This window comes from Podarcis erhardii, assembly GCF_964252035.2.
Source record: "Podarcis erhardii genome assembly, chromosome: 7".
Classification (NCBI taxonomy): Eukaryota; Metazoa; Chordata; class Lepidosauria; order Squamata; family Lacertidae; genus Podarcis; species Podarcis erhardii.
In genome coordinates, this window is record NC_138511.1 from 74,999,281 (window position 1) to 75,019,123 (window position 19,843).

Consider the following 19,843-nt stretch of genomic DNA (forward strand, 5'->3'; position numbering starts at 1 on the left):
CAGATGTCGTGTATGCACTGCATTTACTCCGTCATGATTTTAGAGATGAGGAGGAGAGAGTGGGATTTATTGTTTCGCACCTGCATGGGGAGGCCAGGGCTTGGCTACGCAATCTGTGGCGCGAAGATGGACCAGCCCGTCGCAATGCAGATGCGTTTATCAAGGCAATGGATGCTTGTTTTCAATCCTCTGTGGATAAGGACATTGCGCGCCGGCAGATGCACGGGCTGAGGCAGGGGAGAGCCACTGTACGCCAATATCATTCTAAATTTTTTGCATTGCTCACCGCCTTAGATTGGCCGAAGGACAGTCTACCGGTCAGGGATCTTTTTTGGGAGGGATTGAGCCCCTCCGTCAAGGATGAGATCGCAAGGGGGGACAGACCCCAGACCCTGGAAGACGTGGTGCAACGGGCTTTGGCTATAGGAATTCGACATGAGGGACGTCCGTGGCACGAGGAGGGGGGGCCCCAAGCGCGCGCGCAAGCAAAAGCTCTCCCTTTTGTGCACAGGGATTTCAGCCGTGCGCACCCCTCACCAATGGGGAAGGAAGGCGAAGAGCCAATGGAGATTGGTGGTGCTAGGGCTCAAAAGCCATCCCAGAGCCCCATCCCTGCTGCAGCCAAAGCGAAGCCTCCTAGAGGGACCAGGAAGTGTTACATCTGCGACAGTGCACACCATATGGCGAAAGAGTGCCCCCAGAGGCTCCAGAAGCACACTGCAGCACTAGCAACTGTGACAGCAGAGGTGCAATCAGAGGAGCAGCTTCAGGGAAACTGCAGTGCCTGGCTGGAAGCAGAGCTACTGGGGCTCAGCCAGGCGGATCTGTAGAGAAGTCCCCAGCATCCTTGCAGCGCATGGACCCTTTACCTCCCAAACCAGCAGTTTTACTCACAGCAACACTCCAGCTGCCTGATGGGCGACTTCTCGAGGTTCCAACAACCATCGATTCGGGAAGCAACGCCGATTTCGTGGGATTACAGTTCGTCAAGCAGCATAACATAGCGCTCCTGCCTGCAACGACGCCTCTGAACGTGGTCACGGTAGACGGCAGGAAGTTGCTGGGGGGGCAAGTGGTGCAGCAAACCCCTCCCATGATGATGCAAATTGGAGACCATCGAGAGCTTATTAGTTTCAATGTCACCCACTTATCGGACACGCCCATCGTGTTGGGCATGAGTTGGCTGGACAGGCACAGTCCCGCGGTTGCTTGGTACCAGAGGCAGATCACCTTTTGTTCATCGTATTGCGCCCAGAATTGCATCCAAACCGATCAAGGAGGAGAAGCCGAACAGCAGCTGCATCTGAGTATGGTGCAAGCGGTTCCTCACAAGTACGCGGAGTTCTTGGAGGTTTTCTGCGAAAAGGAAGCTGACAAATTGCCGCCTCACAGACCTTACGACTGCGCGATTGACTTAGTGCCAGGCGCGCAGTTGCCAACTGCCAAGCTGTACTCCATGTCGGAAGACGAGCTGCAAGAGCTTCGGGAGTTCATAGAACACAACCTCAAGCGCGGATTCATCCAGGAATCTAAAGCAGCGGGAGGCAGTCCTGTTTTCTTTGTGAAAAAGAAAGACACGCCCCAGAAGAGGCTCATTGTGGACTACCGGTTCATAAACAGACTAACTAAGCCCAAGGCCTTCCCCATGCCCAAAATTGACGACCTTTTGGCTACAGTCAGGAGGGGGAAGATTTTTACCAAGCTGGATTTACGTGGAGCTTACAACCTCATCCGCATCAGGAAGGGCGACGAGTGGAAGACGGCCATGTTCACTCCTTTGGGCACGTACGAATACAGAGTTATGCCCTTCGGTCTACAAAATGGCAGCCATGTTTTCCAAGCATTCATGCATCACGTCCTGGCAGGTCTCCTCTACAAGAAGTGTGTCTGTTTTCTCGACGATATCCTGATTTTCTCGGAATCGCCAGAGGATCACGATAAGGACGTGAAGGAAGTTCTGCAGAGGCTGAAGGAACACAGGCTGTACGCCAAGTTGGAGAAGTGCCAGTTTGATGTGAGAGAGGTAGATTTCCTTGGCTACAAGCTGTCCGACGAGGGACTGGCCATGGACAAGACTAAAGTCCAAGCGCTGTTGGACTGGAAAAGCCCTCGAAATCGGAAGGAGGTCCAGAGGTTCATCGGCTTTGCCAATTTTTATCGCAAGTTTATTAAAGGTTTTGCAAACGCGACGGCGGCAATCACTGACACCCTCAGTTCCAAGAAGAAGAAGTTCGTCTGGACCGAACAAGCAGAGCGATCCTTTCGGAAGCTTAAAAGCCTTTTCGCCTCCGAGGAGCAGCTGCTGCACGTGAATCCTGGCAGGCCCATGCGGGTAGAGACAGATGCATCAGACAGAGCAGTTGGGGCCGTCCTCTTGCAAGAGGATTCGCAAGGCAACTGGAGACCGGGTGCATTCTACTCCCGGAAGCTCAGCAAGACGGAGCGCAACTACACCATATGGGACAGGGAGTTGTTGGCCATTCATGCAGCTTTCAAAGCGTGGCGACACTTCTTGATAGGAGCCAAGCACACGGTGCAGGTCCGCACGGATCACAAGAACTTGGAGTATTGGCGGACGGCTAAATTGCAAACCCAACGACACATGCGCTGGGCGGAATTCTTTGCGGATTTCGATTTCAAAATAGAATACATCCCTGGAGACTCCAATGTTATAGCAGACGCGCTGTCCCGAAAGCCTCAATACCTGGAGGAAGTAGCTCCAATCGCAGCGAAGTACATTTTCGCACCGCAGGCGTGGACGTGCGCTACCATCGCAGTCGACCTGGACGCGGTGCGACGCGCGCTGCAAGAGGATCAGTTTGCACAATCCAAGATGGAGGAGCTCCGCAGAGGGTCGCCTGACAACAATGAGTTTCAGTTGCAGGATGGACTTTTGACTCGCAAGGGCGCCCTTTACGTGCCCACCGACGAGCTTCGCGCCACGGTTTTGCAACAATTGCACGATGCCCCGAGTGCGGGCCATTTCGGCAAAGAGAAGACGATGGAGTTGGTGGCAAGGGACTTTTGGTGGCCCCAGATGAGAGGAGAGGTGGCGGACTACGTAGCCAGGTGCGATATCTGCCAGAGGTCCAAACCAGTGCATCAGAAGCAGGCGGGATTGTTAGAACCGCTGGAGACACCGCAGCAACCGTGGGAGAGGGTAGCGTTGGACTTTGTTACAGACCTGCCCAGCTCCAGAGGTAAGACGGCGGTGTTAGTGGTTGTGGACTTGTTCACCAAGATGGCGCACTTCATTCCTTGTGCCAAGGTGGCGACGGCAGAACAGACCGCAAAGCTCTTCATCGATCACGTCTTCAGAGTGCATGGACTACCGCAGTCCGTCTTGTCCGACAGGGGGCGCCAATTTGTTTCCACTTTCTGGCGGAAGCTTCTGGGTATCTTGCACGTCAAGATCAACCTGACGTCGGCGAGGCATCCACAGACCAACGGTCAAGCGGAGAGGGTCAACGCGATCATGCAGCAGTACCTACGGTGTTACGCCAACCAGCGACCCGCGGCATGGGTGGACTACCTGCCGATGGCTGAGTTCGCCTACAACAACACGAAGCACGCATCCACCGGGGTGACGCCTTTCTTCGCGAACTATGGACGTCATCCCAGAACCTTCCCGAGCTTTACAGCACCTGAAGGGGGGGGACCTCAAAATGCCGACCAGTTTGCAGCAGAGTTGCAAGAGGTGCACGAGGAGCTGCGGAGACATTTGGAGCTGGCAAAGCAGGCGTATAAGGTGCAAGCCGACAAACACAGAAGGGCGGGGGAAGACATTCAGGTTGGGGACTGGGTATGGTTAGCAGCCCACGCGATGCCGGCCAGGTCGTTGGCCAAAAAGAAGTTAGAACACAGGCAGCTAGGACCATATCAAGTTGAGGCTAAGATCAATCCGGTGGCTTTTCGCCTAGCCCTTCCGGAGGGCTCCAGGGTGCACCCGGTCTTTCATAGGTCGGTGCTCACTCCCTACAAAGCCCCACACAGGTTTCAAGAGTCAGGAGCACCTCCAGAGCCACGTAGAAGGGCGCCTGAGAGAGGGGAGTCGCCAAGACCAGAACCTCTTAATGAGGTCACAGAGATACTGGATTCACGATGGGGGGAGGAGGGAGTTGAATATTTTCTCGCCAGGGAAGGCACTCCAGTCTCTGCAAATAGCTGGGTGCCGGGTTACGCTTTGGACGAACCCCTGTTGAAGGAGGAGTTTCATGCAATTTTTCCGCACAAACCCATGCCCGAGGAGTATTTTGATGATTGGCTTTTCACGCCCACTTTGTCGGGCAGCACGTTCGGGGGTTTCTCCTCGCCCGAGGGCTCTACGCCCAAAACAAGCCCGACCAGGGATCCCCGCCTGGGGGGGGGAGAGACAAACCCTTATTGGTGGGTGGATCAGCCAAGGGAGGTATGGAGTCAGAGGTGGATGATAGGTCCTTGGCAGGCAGCGCCAGGAGAAGCAGTGAGGGAGGAAGAGACTGTGATGCCTTCAGGGGGGGAACCCGAGTTCGAACACACGTATACGGAGCTGCCAGAGGAGAAGATTGACGTGGACACCCGGTATCCTGAACCGACCCAGGAAGAACCACATTTCCCTCAACCTGCACCCAGCGACCGGGAGGGGGGAAGGGGGGGCTTCGAGGGGGGGATGGATGTCAGGGTTTCTGGGAGAAGTGAGGAGATGGCAGAGGAGACGGAAAGCGAGTGGGAGGAGGGAGAGAGAGACGAGGAAGAAGATGACGGAATTCGAAGGGAATCTATGAGCCTAAGCAGTGAGTCAGAGGATTCCCAAAAGGGAGCTAGCATGATCAGGCGAAAAGCAGGAGAAGAGAGAAGCTGTGAAAAGTCAGGGAAGGAGGGGAGAAAGCCCAGTGAAGCACAGACGCTGTCAGAGGGGTCTCAGCCGGAACGGAGTAAAGGGGGTGGAGTTGTCAGCCTCTCGGAGGGAGGAGGAACAGGAGAAAACAGAGAGAGGGGGTTGGAGCAAGGTGTTCAGCCGGAAAGGGTAGAGAGTGGAACAGGGGGCAGTATAGAGGACGAAGGAAAGGTCAAAAGCAACGTACGCGCGCCAAGTTCAAACATAGAGGCGCGCGGAAGTGGGGAAAGCTCAGAGGAGGAGCCCGGCCCCAAAGCCAGAAGGAGGGGGCAGGAGGCGGCAGAGGATTCAGCCTCAGGCGAATCCCGGAAAGAGAGAACCCAGGGGGGCAGAAAGACCCTGCGGAAAAGAAAGGAGAGGAAGAGGTGGTCTAGAGCCAGGCTATTAAGTTGGTGTGGAGGAGGGGAGGAGTCAGAGGGGGACTTCGGCGGTCTAACGTGACAGACGTACAGCCACAATGCTGAACTGTGAAAGAAGCAATTATCTTCAATAAACTTTTCCTGTAAGTAAACTACAACGGAGTAAGGTCTCTCGTGAGCTGGGACCCACCTGGGTGGCTGTGACAAAGGGGAAAAGAAATTGAGAGCAAAACCAAAGTTGCAAGAGATCCTGAGAGAAATAAAGTTATACCAAACACAATACATGGAACTGATGAATCAAGAAATAGAATGGAAAATTAAACAAATGAGACAAAAGACATTTGAATCGGCGAATAAATGCGGGAAACTTTTGGCTTGGCAAATGAGAAAAAGACAAAAATTAAATACAATTACAAATCTAGAAGTGGGTTTCCAGAAGTACTTTAAACAACTATACTCACAAGGGCCACAGAAAGAAATGGACATAGAACGATTTTTAAAGACAAACGGATTACAAAAAATCTCTCAAGAAAGTAAATTGATATTGAATTATAAAATATCAGAACAGGAAGTAGAAGGTGCCATTCAAAATATGCAATTGGGCAAGTCTCCAGGACCGGATGGGCTGACTTCCAGGTACTACTAATCTTTGAAGGAGTGTCTATTACAACCCTTGAAGGAAGTCTGCAATGAAATTTTGGAAGGGAAAAGGGCGCCAGAGTCGTGGAAAGAGGCATATATCACACTTATACCGAAAACAGAGACTGAAAAGACTCAACTTAAGAACTACCGCCCCATATCGTTATTAAATGTGGATTACAAAATTTTTGCCGACATTTGGCTAAAAGATTGAAAAAAGTATTGATGGAAGAGATTCATAAAGACCAAGCAGGCTTTCTCCCGGGAAAGCATTTGTCTGACAGCTTGAGGAATATAATTGATATTTTGGAAAAATTAGAAGTAAATATAAACACTAAAGCAGTTTTGATATTTGTGGATGTGGAGAAAGCTTTTGACAACATTTCTTGGAGTTTCATGAAAAAGAATCTACAGGGGATGGGGGTAGGGCAAGGTTTTGAAAATGGTATAGGTGCAATATATTCTGAACAGAAAGCTAAATTAATTGTAAATAATGTGGTTACGGAAGAATTTAAGATAGAAAAAGGGACACGACAGGGGTGCCCAATTTCACCATTGCTTTTTATATCGGTCCTGGAGGTCCTGCTGAATATGATTAGAAGAGACCAGTTGGTTAAAGGTATACAGGTCGGAGCTAAACAGTACAAATTGAGAGCATTTGCAGATGATTTAATTTTGACGTTACAGGAGCCAGAATCTAGTACTAAAAGGGAGGACTTCCGGGTTGGCGCCATCGCCAAATGGCGGACTCCCTCCGAGCTCCGGAGGGAGCCTGCTGGGCAGGGTTGGGTCCCACCGCGCCGGCGACGCGGGGACCCTCAAAAACCATGGGTGGTGATGCCCATGGACCTGGTGACTCGGCGGGCACCGTTTGCGCCCCCCGACCCGCAAAGGAGCCTTTTTAAAGGCTACGGAGCGGGTGATGGGGGGTGTGGTGCTATGAGTCCACTGCTTTCCCTGCCTAGCGAAGCCGCATGCCATTCGACGGAGAGCTCCGACTTCTTCTTTTGAAAATTCGGATTAAAAACAACAACCCGTGAGTAAATTTATCGGACTTAAAAGGAAATTTTGCTTTATGAATTCGGAGCGAGCAGGGGAGGTGCAAAAATGAAGTCTGTCTCCCCCCTGTTGTAGATGATTTAACGTAAGGATTTGACAACTAAGATCGAGAGAAGAATCTGTTTATTTGGAAAAAAAAGTTACTAATTTCACGAAGGGAAATTACAAGTAATTGTGCTGGAGGAGAAGAGTGGTTTGTGAGAACTAAAGTGTAACCCCCTGGGAACCGGGAGCGATCCGTTATGAGAGTCTGGTGAAGAGATATAGAAATTTTGACAGCTGTCAAAGTAGCTGTCAAAGTGGGAGAATAAAAGAGAACTTTGTTACGATGACTTTGCTGGTTAGATTCATTACAATTTGGATATAAATTATCGAAAACAAGTTAATTTGACTTTTGGGTGTGATCTGGAAGGAAACTAAGTTACCATAATCCCTCTAGAGGGAGTTTTGGGACATTGCAAGAATGGCGGCAAGTGGGAAAATACTCATGGAATTGAACAGGACTTTTTATCTCCTGGGAAAGCTGCAAAAACGAAGCATTATTTTGTCTACAGAGGTCTCTACACTAAAGGAGACAATGGATTTATCTATTGAAGAAAGGAAGGGACTTGACGTAAGTTTGTGTTCCTGAACAAATAAAGCCTCTGTAGAGGAACTAGAAGTTTTTGAATTAGAAGGTTTTTGCAGCGGAAAAGGAAAAGAACTGGACTAAGCTCGAAGTTGGAACATTTGGGACATCCAGACTTTAAAAGGATCAAGAAACAGAATTTGAGTTATACTCTTAAATATAGAGGTCTGGATGGAAGAAGAATGATCTTTTCTGAGAGTTTCTCTAAGATTGGGCCTTTTGAAATTAAAGACTATCAAAAAGACAGCAAAGTGGAATCGAGAGAGACTTAGACATGGACGTGGGATCTCCAGACCGGCAGTAGACAGATGGATGGATTTTGGGGATCGAAACCGGGAAAGGGGGGAGGGAGATTTGGAACCCAAAGGCTGTAAAATTATCTCTTTTTATTTTCTTCTGTTTTACTTTGTGTGACAAAAAAGGGGAATTCGTGGAAGGGAACGGGGGTTGATCTTAGGGAAGTACAAAAAATATAAAGAGAAATGGTTATACAAAATAAATTAAATTGAATAATGGGCTAATTATAATTATAATAAGGGTTTAAAATTTGGGGTAAGAACTTGTGGAATTAACCTAATGGAAATGGAATACAAGAGGGGGAGGGATGGGGAAGTCCTGGAAAGATGTTAATGAAAGTAAGGTTTTCAATGCAAATGTTTTTCTTTTTTTGTTTTCTTTTTTCCCTTTTTTATTCTGGATTTTTTGGAAATTTTAATAAATATCATTAAAAAAAAACAGAATCTAGTACTAAAAGGGTTTTAGATTTAATTCAAGAATTTGGTCAAGTGGCAGGATTTAAATTGAACAAGTCAAAAACCAAGGTTTTAGAGAAAAACTTAACATCAATTGAAAAAGAAAGGTTTCAGAATGAGACTGGTTTGACAGTGGTTAAGAAAGTGAAATATTTGGGGATTAATATGACAGCAAAAAATGTGAACTTATTTAAAGATAATTATGAAAAATGTTGGACAGAAGTGAAAAGAGATCTAGAAATATGGTCAAATTTGAAGCTTTCCTTGTTGGGTCGAATTGCAGTCATAAAGATGAATGTATTGCCCAGAATGTTGTTTTTGTTTCAAACATTGCAGATTGTGGACAAGATGGACTGTTTCAAGAAGTGGCAGAAAGATATTTCTAGATTTGTCTGGCAGGGCAAGAAGCCCAGAATAAAATTTAAGATATTAACTGACGTAAAGGAAAGGGGTGGATTTGCCCTGCCAGACCTTAAACTCTACTATGAATCAGCAGCATTCTGCTGGTTGAAAGACTGGCTACTTCTTGAGAACACAGACATTTTGGACTTAATTTTGGATTTAATAATGCTTTTGGGTGGCATGCATATTTGTGGTACGACAAGGTTAAAGTACATAAAGCATTTAAAAACCATATTGTCAGGATAAGATACAAAGATTTATTGGAAAATAAAACCCCAAGGTGGTTGTCACCAATGGAAGCGAAAGCTTTTAAAAGACTCAATATGGAGTCCAAATGGCCAAAATATTGGGAAATCTTGGAACAAGAGGGAGACAAATTGAAATTGCAGAGTTTTGAGAAACTAAAAAACAAAGTGTGAGACTGGCTTCATTATTATCAGATAATGGAGGCTTATAAATTGGACAAGAAAATTGGATTCCAGGTGGAAAAATCGAAATTAGAAACAGAATTGTTAGAACCCAAAACTAAGATTTTGTCAAAGATGTATAACTTGCTGCTGAAATGGAACACCCAGGATGAAACGGTGAAGTCTGTTATGATTAAATGGGCACAGGATGTTGGACATAACATTATGTTTGCTGACTGGGAACAGTTATGGTCCACCGGTTTGAAATTTACGGCATGTAATGCCTTAAGAGAGAATATTATGAAAATGATTTACAGGTGGTACATGACCCCAGTCAAGCTTGCAAAAATGTATCATTTGCCCGGTAATAAATGTTGGAAATGTAAAGAGACTGAAGGTACATTCTTTCACCTTTGGTGGACGTGCCCAAGGATTAAGGCTTTCTGGGAAATGATTTATAATGAAATGAAAAAGGTATTTAAATATACCTTCCTGAAGAAACCAGAGGCCTTTCTCCTAGGCATGGTTGGCCAATTGGTGTCAAAGAAGGATAGAACTTTCTTTATGTATGTGACAACAGCAGCAAGAATACTCATCGCAAAATATTGGAAGACACAAGATCTACCCACTCTGGAAGAATGGCAGATGAAGATGATTGACTATATGGGACTGGCAGAAATGACCGGCAGAATCCGAGACCAGGGAAAAGAGGCGGCGGAAGAAGATTTGAAGAAGTTTAAAGACTATTTGCAGAAATACTGTAAAATTAAGGAATGTTAGAATGATGTTGGATAGAAATTAAGTGGTTTTCAGTAGTAATGCTTAAGAGATACGGAAAATAAGGTTTTGAAATAAGTAAAAGAACTAATGGTGAGGATTTGCTGAACAAACAATTTGAATTGGAATATAAGAAAGGGAGGTATGAGGAGGTCTGGAAAATAAGTCAAAAGAAAATAAGTAAGTGGAAACTGTATGTGTTTTTAAATTATTTTTATTTTTGTATTTCTGTATTTCTGTATTTTTGTTTTTTCTTTTCTTTTTGTTTTACAATGTATTATTTTTGCAAACTTTAATAAATATCTTATAAAAAAAAAAGAAATGTTTCTCAGAGTTTTTATCTTTAGGCTAATTTCCCAGTTGCATTCTTGTGACAATGTCCCAAAACTCCCTCTAGAGGAAAGCAGTCTATCAATCCTTCCAGCACAGTCCCAAAAGTCTCAAAAGTAAATTAATAACAATTCCAGTTACCTTTCCTTCTTTTTAAACGCAGAAACGGACAATGGAAACAAAGTCTTTCTTTGTATCTTAACAGCTAGCTGTCAAATTTGATAGCTGTCAAACCTGTCTATTCACCAATGGGCTCCTCCCGGACCTCTCCCGGGTTTGGAGACGTGACGCTTCAGTTCCTAAATTTTACCTTCTCCAGCAGGCTTCCCCTGCTTCCAAAGGGAGTATAAGTAATAGTTTCAATCAGTGAAGTTTTAATCCTTTACGTAGAACTTTCCAGGACCTTAGTTAACAAACTCTTTGCTTCAGTCTATTTACAGAAGGGGGAGGTGGACTTCCTGTTTAGACCTTCTCCCGTTCCTTGCCAAATTAAATTGTTTTAAAAACCCAATTTCCTGTTCTACTCACAGGTTGTTGTTTGAAATCACAATGATTCAGATCTCTGGGACACATGGAAACAAACCCTAACAAATTCAGTCATTTGTAGACCTAATAGTGGGTTTTCAAATCCCATGAAATCAACAGGGCAAATTCCTCACACTATTTGCTGGCATAATTTGCTCAAATCATTTACTTCCATTCAAAAATAAGCCACGATCACATCACTAGGTTTGGGACTTCTGTGCATAAACAGAGCAAAACTTGATTCAGACAATAAGGAGCGGGGTGTAGTAAAACAGCCACAACTGCCCAAAGCAGAACACTCTTTCCTCCACACGCACAAGTAAATGCATGTGGAATTAACTCCCGCACCATGCTCATGGGATCAAGAATTTAAATGCCTATTTCCCCAAAGCCCCAAACGCAGCGAAAATCTGCATTAACTTATGGTCCTGTTACATTCCAAGAGCCTGAGAATTTGCATCAGGACCCCCAGAGAATAAGTGTAAAAAATGAGGGCTTTTATGAACTAAAGAGGTATACATTTGGCTCTATGGGACTTGGAGGTTCTGAATAACGATAAACCTTTGAAACAACCCCCCTCCTTTTATAGCCCCCAACCCACCTTAGAATTCAGCCTGTACCATACTTACAACCACTGGCTGCTTCCAATCTTTCCTTCTTCTGGTCTCTTCCTTTCCCTTGCTCTGCCAGCAGTATGCCATGCGAGATGAACTTGATGCTCAGGGTACTGTTCAATACACAGTTTCTGATTCACAACTTTTCATTCTGCTCTGTGAAACATTCCCAGATCAGCTTTTGTCTTAGCAAATCAAACATAAGGGGGGGACCCAGGCCTTTGGCCGATTGAACATTAGTATATGGCCTTTTAAAAGTGTTTGTGGCAGGGGAAGTATTGGTTTGTTTTTGCTTTATGATGTGTTTATAGCCCTAAAGGATCCTCCAACCCAGCTTAGAATTCAGCCTGTACCAAACTTACAACCACTGGCTGCTTCTGATCTTTCCTTCTTGAGGTCTTTTCCTTTCCCTTGTTCTGCCAACAGTATGGCAAGGTGAGGCAAAGAATGTTCACAATGCCCTTTCACGCTCAGTTAATGATTTACAGCATTCTAGAGGAAGCTAGAATGCTGTAAATCATTCCAGAGGAAGCTTACGTTGGAACAAAGCCGACAGACCCTATCTAAAAGACACAACTCCAAAGGAAAAGGGAATGGACAGGGAGGAGGAAGAAACAAAACTCTGGCTGCTTCCGATCTTTCCTTCTTCTGGTGTCTTCCTTTCCCTTGCTCTGCCATCAGTATGCCATGCGAGATGAACTTGATGCTCAGGGTACTGTTCGATACACAGTTTCTGAGTCACAACTTTTCATTCTGCTCTGTGAAACATTCCCAGATCAGCTTTCGTCTTAGCAAACATAAGGGGGGAACCTAGGCCTTTATCTGATTGAACATTATATGGCCTTTTAAATGTGTTTGTGTGAGGGGGGGTATTAGTTTGTTTCTGCTTTATGATGTGTTCTGTGTTCTCTTTTTATATTTCTGTGCTGTGAAACACACACACACCCCGGTGATATTCGGATGAAGGGCAATATATAAATGGAATGAAGAATAAAATATAAAGTTGTTACTGGACCAGTGTTGAAGTGTAACTGAGGTGTTAGAAGTGTAACTGTGTTTGACTGTTTTTGATTATGTGTGTTTAACGTCTTCGTTAACTTGTGCTATTTCCCAACTGGGAAGCTATTATTCTGTTGCTTGTTTGTACATGGTGGGGGGTAGACAGGTGTCGTGTTCTTGGAGAGAGATAGTGTTGTAAAGTTGGGGGGTTCCAGGCCAGCTTCTTGGTAATGGCCCTAAATACAGGTTGTTAGTTTAATAAAGGCTTTCTGCAGGAGGGCAAATGGGAAGACAAAAGCCAGAGTGTGTGAGAGAGAGCTGGGCCAGAAGCAGACAGAAGCCAGAGAGTGAGAGCCATGCTTGATTTCTGCTTGAATCAAAGGCTGTGACTATGGTGCAATATGCACAATGATACTCATTTGTACCTGTTGGATTACTGGGGGAGACAAAGTAAGATCAATTACTGCCTCAATATCATCTATCTGTGGGTGCTCCTTTTCTCAATAGATCGTTACACACTTGCGAAATCTATTAGAAAGCTCAAACACTTCATTGGTCTGATGTATCCATTAAGCAGAATACTCATTTTCTATACTTTTGCAAGCCAAGAAGAAAAAAAAATTAAGCACTGCTATGCCATCCTGCAAAAAAGGTTTCTAAAATAGTTCACGGCGCTGGCATAATGACCGCTCCCCACTTAAAACGGGGGGCGCCTTTTGCGTGGACGCGTGCAGCCCTGGATCTGGAGTGGCCCCATCAGCATAGGCTTTGCCTTCCCTCAGGTGGGATACCTGGAGGTCCCCGCCTACCCCAGCGAGTTGTCCAATCCCACCTGGGGGAAGTGTTGCCAGGGAAACCAGGCCAGGTAAGGGGAGGGATTACCTGCCCACACAATAGAGGGTGGATCTTAAATAAATGAATCTGCCATAACGGAGTTCGTTGCAAAACGTAGCAAGTCACAAAATGTTCCAGCCAGCTTTCAGACAATTGGAACAGAAGGCATTGGAACTGGAAATTTCCAAACAATTGGAGGTAACTTTAGGGCCACCTAGCCACACTTTGAACTACAGTGGTACCTGAGGTTAAGTACTTAATTGGTTCCAGAAGTCCGTTCTTTACCTGAAAAAATACCCCCCAAAACAGCAATTTAACATGGATTTTACTGTCTAACGAGACCATTGATCCATAAAATGAAGGCAATAATCAATGTACTGTACTATAAAATAAATAAGACAGTATTTTAGATGGGAAAAAATTAACATTAATTTTTTTTCTTATGTGCACTGATGATAGTCAGTTTGGATGGGGGGGGCTTTTATCCATTTCTGCAGCCACACAATCAACCAGTACCTGAACTGGGTTCCACACAGTCACAAAAACAAGTCACAAAATTGAAGTCACAAGCCACAGTCACAAAAGCGAAGTCACAAAGTCAGTCCCATAAAATGAAGAACAAGTCACAGTCAAAAACTCGAAAACAAACAAACAAACCAAAACGCAAAAAAATTTAGCAAAAACAAAACCTCCAAATCTAACTTCTGTGTTGCATGGGTGCTTGGGACTCAACAGCTGGCACACTCAACAGGAAGCCTCTGATTAGCAGCCAGGGACTCAATTAATAAACGAAACACACCAAAACAGGAACCAGACGGTGAAAAGCGACCCCTAAAACAGCAATTTTACATGAATTTTACTATCTAACGAGGCCATTGATCCATAAAATGAAATCAATAAAACAGTACAAAATGAAAATGTGATTTTTTTCTTACCTGCACTGATGTTTAGATGGGGACTCAGGGTTCTCTTCCACAATTACAATCGGCTTGGCTCCCAGCATTTGCAGAGCCTCTGCAGGCCCCGCAGATGTCAGGGCTTGGCTCCAGGCAGCAACGAGGCCTCCGAGAGCTCAGAAAACTTACTTCCAGGTTACAATTGTTCGTAACCCGAAAAGAGATAACTTGAAATGTTCGTAACCCAAGGTACCACTGTATCAGCAATAGCAATAAAACCCACTGAACAATATGTTAGGATATTTCCATTCCACCTTAAAAGGGAGCAGGCTTTGTGAGTCACAGAGTCTGCGTATTTCCTGTTCACAGGAAGTTTATATTTTGTCTATTGCTGTTTCAGGACATCAGAGTTTCTGTGAAATGTCCTATACAAGTGTATCAAGATAATAGATCCTGTTTGGCTTTGCTGAACTCAGAGAGTTGCAAGCAAAGAACCAAGTACTTGCAGATTAAGTTACATCGTGCAAGAGAGTGTATTCAGAAAGGACTCGTTCAGGTGTCCTACATGCCAGGAAATGAAATTCCTCCTAATCTGTTGTCTAAGGTTGTTAACAGAGAACAACTTTAGATTTACGTACAGAGGTTGCAATTGGGTTGAACCACAGGTACTACAGGTTACACGGAAAGGGGGAGGATGTTAGGATATTTCCGTTCCACCTTAAAAGGGAGGAGGCTTTGTGAGTCACAGGGTCTGCGTATTTCCTGTTCACAGGAAGTTTATATTTTGTCTATTGCTTTCGTTCTCTCTGTGTGTCTGAACACACAGGCAGACAGTCATGTTTTTTTCTTTGTTCTGATCAACGCTGAATAAAAGTTGTAAATATGCTCTCCTGAGTGCATTTTTCGCTGTACGAACTCTGCTGATAGAGCGTGCACAAGCTCTGGAATGTGGCAAGCTATTTCTGAGCCTCGTGTCGCTAATTGACTGATACTGTATCTACGGGAGATCGATGGATCGTCCAGAATCGACGTGGGGGCATGATGGCCTTTATCTCCCTGGCAGTATCCCAACACAATACCCCAAACCAAGAGTCTGTTCAGCAACCTCAGCTTTTGTAGCTGGAGTCAGCCAGGACCCCACCCTCCCAGGCCAGGTGGAAAAAGGCTAGCAGAGCAGGGAGCAGGTCTTCCAGGACTCACAGCAGTACAGGTGTGAAGAAATTTTGCCCCTTCAGATGTTGCTGAACCACAACTCCCATCAGCCCCAGCAAGCATCACCATTTGCCAGGGATGTAGTTCAACATCTGGAGAGCCAGAGGTTCCCTTATACCTGCTCTGCATACTATTACTCTCCTTCCAGCATGTCCACAGCAATGTTGGGACTTGAAGCAATATCTTTCTGGCCTCTTATCAGTCAGATATTGGGTGATGGGGTTTTAATGTTGTAGATTTGTTAGGGGATGGTGTACAGAGATTGTTAAGTTGTGGGTGAACATATCAGACGACACAGCGGTTCTTCAAACAGCTCTTGTTTATTCACAGGCCAGAACAGAACTGAACTGAAGGGTTCAGCAGCCTGCTTATATGGAGCTCCAATACCACGCAGCTGTAAGAAGTTTCTGTAACTATCCAATTACTGAAGGTCACTTTCAATCCCTTATTTGCATATGTGGACCTGAGTGAAAACTATCTACAGTATCCCCCTGCTGGCCCAGGGTGAGAACTTCAGTACATAACAGAGATAATACTGTGTTAATGTATTTTTTTGCTGCATGGATTGATGTGTGTATGCGTGCTTGGTGCACTGGGGTTAGAAAGCTAACAGTGCAAGTAGATAAATAGGTACCACTGTGGCGGGAAGGTAAACGGCATTTCTGTGCGCTCTGGTTTCCGTCATGGTGTTCCGTTGCACCAGAAGTGGTTTAGTCATGCTGGCCACATGACCTGGAAAGCTGTTTGTGGACAAACGCCAGCTCCCTCGGCCTGAAAGCGAGATGAGCACCCCAACCCCATAGTCACCTTTGACTGGACTTAACTGTCCAGGGGTCTTTTACCTTTTAAGCAGTGTTCTGTTCCCATGATCTGACTGTGCTGCCATCCAGTTTTTGGAATGCTCCTTGAAGATATAAATAACTTTGGGACACATAATCCCTTAACATGGGATATGGCTTCTGAGCATTACTGCTGTGAAGCTTCTGGGTGTTTTCACGTTGCTGATTTTATATATTCTTTCAGAGAAGAGAACATATCTGAAACCATAAATGAAAAGCTGGAAAATTACCGAACGGCTCCGTTTGACAGCCGGTTCCCCAATCAAAACCAAACCCAGAACTGTTGGCAGAATTATCTTGGTGAATATAATTTATTTATGTGAATTTTTTGCATCCTTGGGTGAGTAATGAGAAACTAGGACTATTCATCATCCAACATTTGAGTTGCCACAGAAGTATAAAAAATGTAGTTGTCCTCTTGTACCATGTCTGAACTTCCAAACTGTTGACCTTCACTATTGCAGGCAAGGTCGGTAGTGTACTGTGCAAGTCTTCCTAAAAGTTTCAGGCTGCAGCACTTCTAGATCTGTGCATAAAATGAGGCAGTAAGTGGAAACAATAGGAAAATGCAACAGGTCAGACCATAATATTATCACTATAATATCCTTATTATGAGAATGTGCAAGTGTTATGTATGTATTTTTTTTTTTTGTAAGTTGATCTGGATACTTTCTATAGTAGAGGAGGAAAGAAGGATTAAATAACAATAAAATAAGCAGAGATAGGCAAAACTAATGTCTGACGCCACCTTGTGCAGAATACATCAACAGAGTCTTGCGAACAGTTTGGGGTTTAAAAAGCTGTCCCCTGGGTTTTGTACTAGAGGAGCTGCAGTGGTCGTCTTCATAAGTCTGAAACATTTCTCTCTCCACAGATTTCCACCGCTGTGAGAAAGCCCCCTCCTTTTATAGCCCCCAACCCACCTTAGAATTCAGCCTGTACCATACTTACAACCACTGGCTGCTTCTGATCTTTCCTTCTTCTGGTGTCCTCCTTTCCCTTGCTCTGCCAGCAGTATGCCATGCGAGATGAACTTGATGCTCAGGGTACTGTTCAATACAGTTGCATCCTTAGGTGAGTAATGAGAAACTAGGAACCTTTTGACAGCCGGTTCCCCAATCAAAACCAAACCCGGAACTGTTGGCAGAATTATCTTGGTGAGTATAATTTATTTATGTGAATTTTTTGCATCCTTGGGTGAGTAATGAGAAACTAGGACTATTCATCATCCGACATTTGAGTTGCCACAGAAGTATAAAAAATGTAGTTGTCATCTTGTACCATGTCTGAACTTTCAAACTGTTGACCTTCACTATTGCAGGCAAGGTCCACTATTGCAGGCAAGGTCGGTAGTGTACTGTGCAAGTCTTCCTAAAAGTTTCAGGCTGCAGCACTTCTAGATCTGTGCATAAAATGAGGCAGTAAGTGGAAACAATAGGAAAATGCAACAGGTCAGACCATAATATTATCACTATAATATCCTTATTATGAGAATGTGCAAGTGTTATGTATGTATTATTATTATTATTTTTTTTGTAAGTTGATCTGGATACTTTCTATAGTAGAGGAGGAAAGAAGGATTAAATAACAATAAAATAAGCAGAGATAGGCAAAACTAATGTCTGACGCCACCTTGTGCAGAATACATCAACAGAGTCTTGCGAACAGTTTGGGGTTTAAAAAGCTGTCCCCTGGGCTTTGTACTAGAGGAGCTGCAGTGGTCGTCTTCATAAGTCTGAAACATTTCTCTCTCCACAGATTTCCACCGCTGTGAGAAAGCCATGAATGCCAAGGAAGGAGACCCTTATGTCTGCCAGTGGTACAAAAGAGTGTACACGTCCCTTTGCCCTGTTTCTTGGGTATGTGAATGGAACTGAGCAGGGCTAAGGAATGTGTATGTGAAAGAGAAATAGATGTCAGGGTAAAGGATGGGCTTGATGGTGGTGTTTGGCAGATTTCAGTGCTCTGTTATTTGACTGGAGGGGAGGTTCTGTGGACCATGGGCTGTGTTGGGTGAAGCCTCAGAGATGCAATAGACAGGTGCTTAATGTGTGTCAGAAAACTTCAATCTGCTAAAATGATAACCACTAAAAGCTATAAAAAAATTCCTTCCAGTAGCACCTTAAAGACCAACTGAGTTAGTTCTAGGTATGAGCTTTCGTGTGCATGCACACTTCTTCAGATACACTGAAACAGAAGTCACCGGACCTTTCTATATAGTGAGAAGGTGGGGAGGGGTATTACTCAGAAGGGTGGTGGGAATGGGTGATTGGCAGATAGCTGCGATGAGCCTGTTGACGACTCTTAACGACTGCAATAGGTCTAACAGGAAAAAACAAGGGGTGAGAAGGTGAAAAATGGCTTTGTCATGTATAATGAGATAAGAATCCAATGTCTTTGTTCAAACCAGGTCTCTCCATAGTTTTAAGTTTGGTGATAAGTTGCAATTCAGCAGCTTCTCTTTCCAGTCTATTTCTGAAATTCCTTTGTAATAGAACAGCTACTTTGAGATCTTGTATAGAATGTCCTGGGAGATTGAAGTGTTCTCCTACTGGTTTTTCTGTCTTGTGGTTCCTGATGTCGGATTTATGTCCGTTTATTCTTTGGCGTAAGGTCTGGCCTGTTTGTCCAATATAGAGAGCTGAAGGACACTGTTGGCATTTTATGGCATACACAATGTTAGACGATGAGCAATTAAATAGTCCCGAGATGGTATGTGTGATGTTGTTGGGGCCAGTAATGGTGTTGTCCGGGTGTATGTGGCAGCAAAGTTGGCATCTGGGTTTATTGCAGGCTCTGGTGCCAGTGTCCGTGTTAGGTCTGGTTGTAGTATTATTGTGGGTTAGGAGTTGTTTAAGACTGGGTGGCTGTCTGTAGGCAATGAAAGGTCTTCCTCCCAGAGCTTGAGAAAGACCTTTCATTGCCTTCTCAAAGGTCTTTGAGAAGACCTTTCATTGCCTACAGACAGCCACCCAGTCTTAAACAACTCCTAACCCACAATAATACTACAACCAGACCTAACACGGACACTGGCACCAGAGCCTGCAATAAACCCAGATGCCAACTTTGCTGCCACATACACCCGGACAACACCATTACTGGCCCCAACAACATCACACATACCATCTCGGGACTATTTAATTGCTCATCGTCTAACATTGTGTATGCCATAAAATGCCAACAGTGTCCTTCAGCTCTCTATATTGGACAAACAGGCCAGACCTTACGCCAAAGAATAAACGGACATAAATCCGACATCAGGAACCACAAGACAGAAAAACCAGTAGGAGAACACTTCAATCTCCCAGGACATTCTATACAAGATCTCAAAGTAGCTGTTCTATTACAAAGGAATTTCAGAAATAGACTGGAAAGAGAAGCTGCTGAATTGCAACTTATCACCAAACTTAAAACTATGGAGAGACCTGGTTTGAACAAAGACATTGGATTCTTATCTCATTATACATGACAAAGCCATTTTTCACCTTCTCACCCCTTGTTTTTTCCTGTTAGACCTATTGCAGTCGTTAAGAGTCGTCAACAGGCTCATCGCAGCTATCTGCCAATCACCCATTCCCACCACCCTTCTGAGTAATACCCCTCCCCACCTTCTCACTATATAGAAAGGTCCGGTGACTTCTGTTTCAGTGTATCTGAAGAAGTGTGCATGCACACGAAAGCTCATACCTAGAACT

General features: G+C 44.8%; 1 protein-coding gene across 4 annotated transcripts in view; it reads right to left on the minus strand.

Moving 5' to 3' along the window:
- Window positions 1–17,177, minus strand: part of LOC309345944 (sulfotransferase 2B1-like) — a 39,318-nt gene extending 22,141 nt beyond the window's left edge. The window contains exon 1 of one of the 4 annotated variants that reach the window (XM_081869457.1): window positions 17,100–17,177. Coding sequence is in view for 1 of the 4 variants with exons in the window: in XM_081869455.1 (XP_081725581.1) it covers window positions 11,985–12,046 (62 nt within the window). In the remaining 3 variants the exon portion in view is untranslated. Of the gene's footprint in view, window positions 1–11,383; window positions 11,549–11,730; window positions 11,786–11,984; window positions 12,146–17,099 lie in introns of those variants that run through there. The other 3 variants (XM_081869455.1, XM_081869459.1, XM_081869456.1) reach the window with 3 other exon arrangements.
- Between the last annotated feature and the right edge of the window lie 2,666 nt (window positions 17,178–19,843).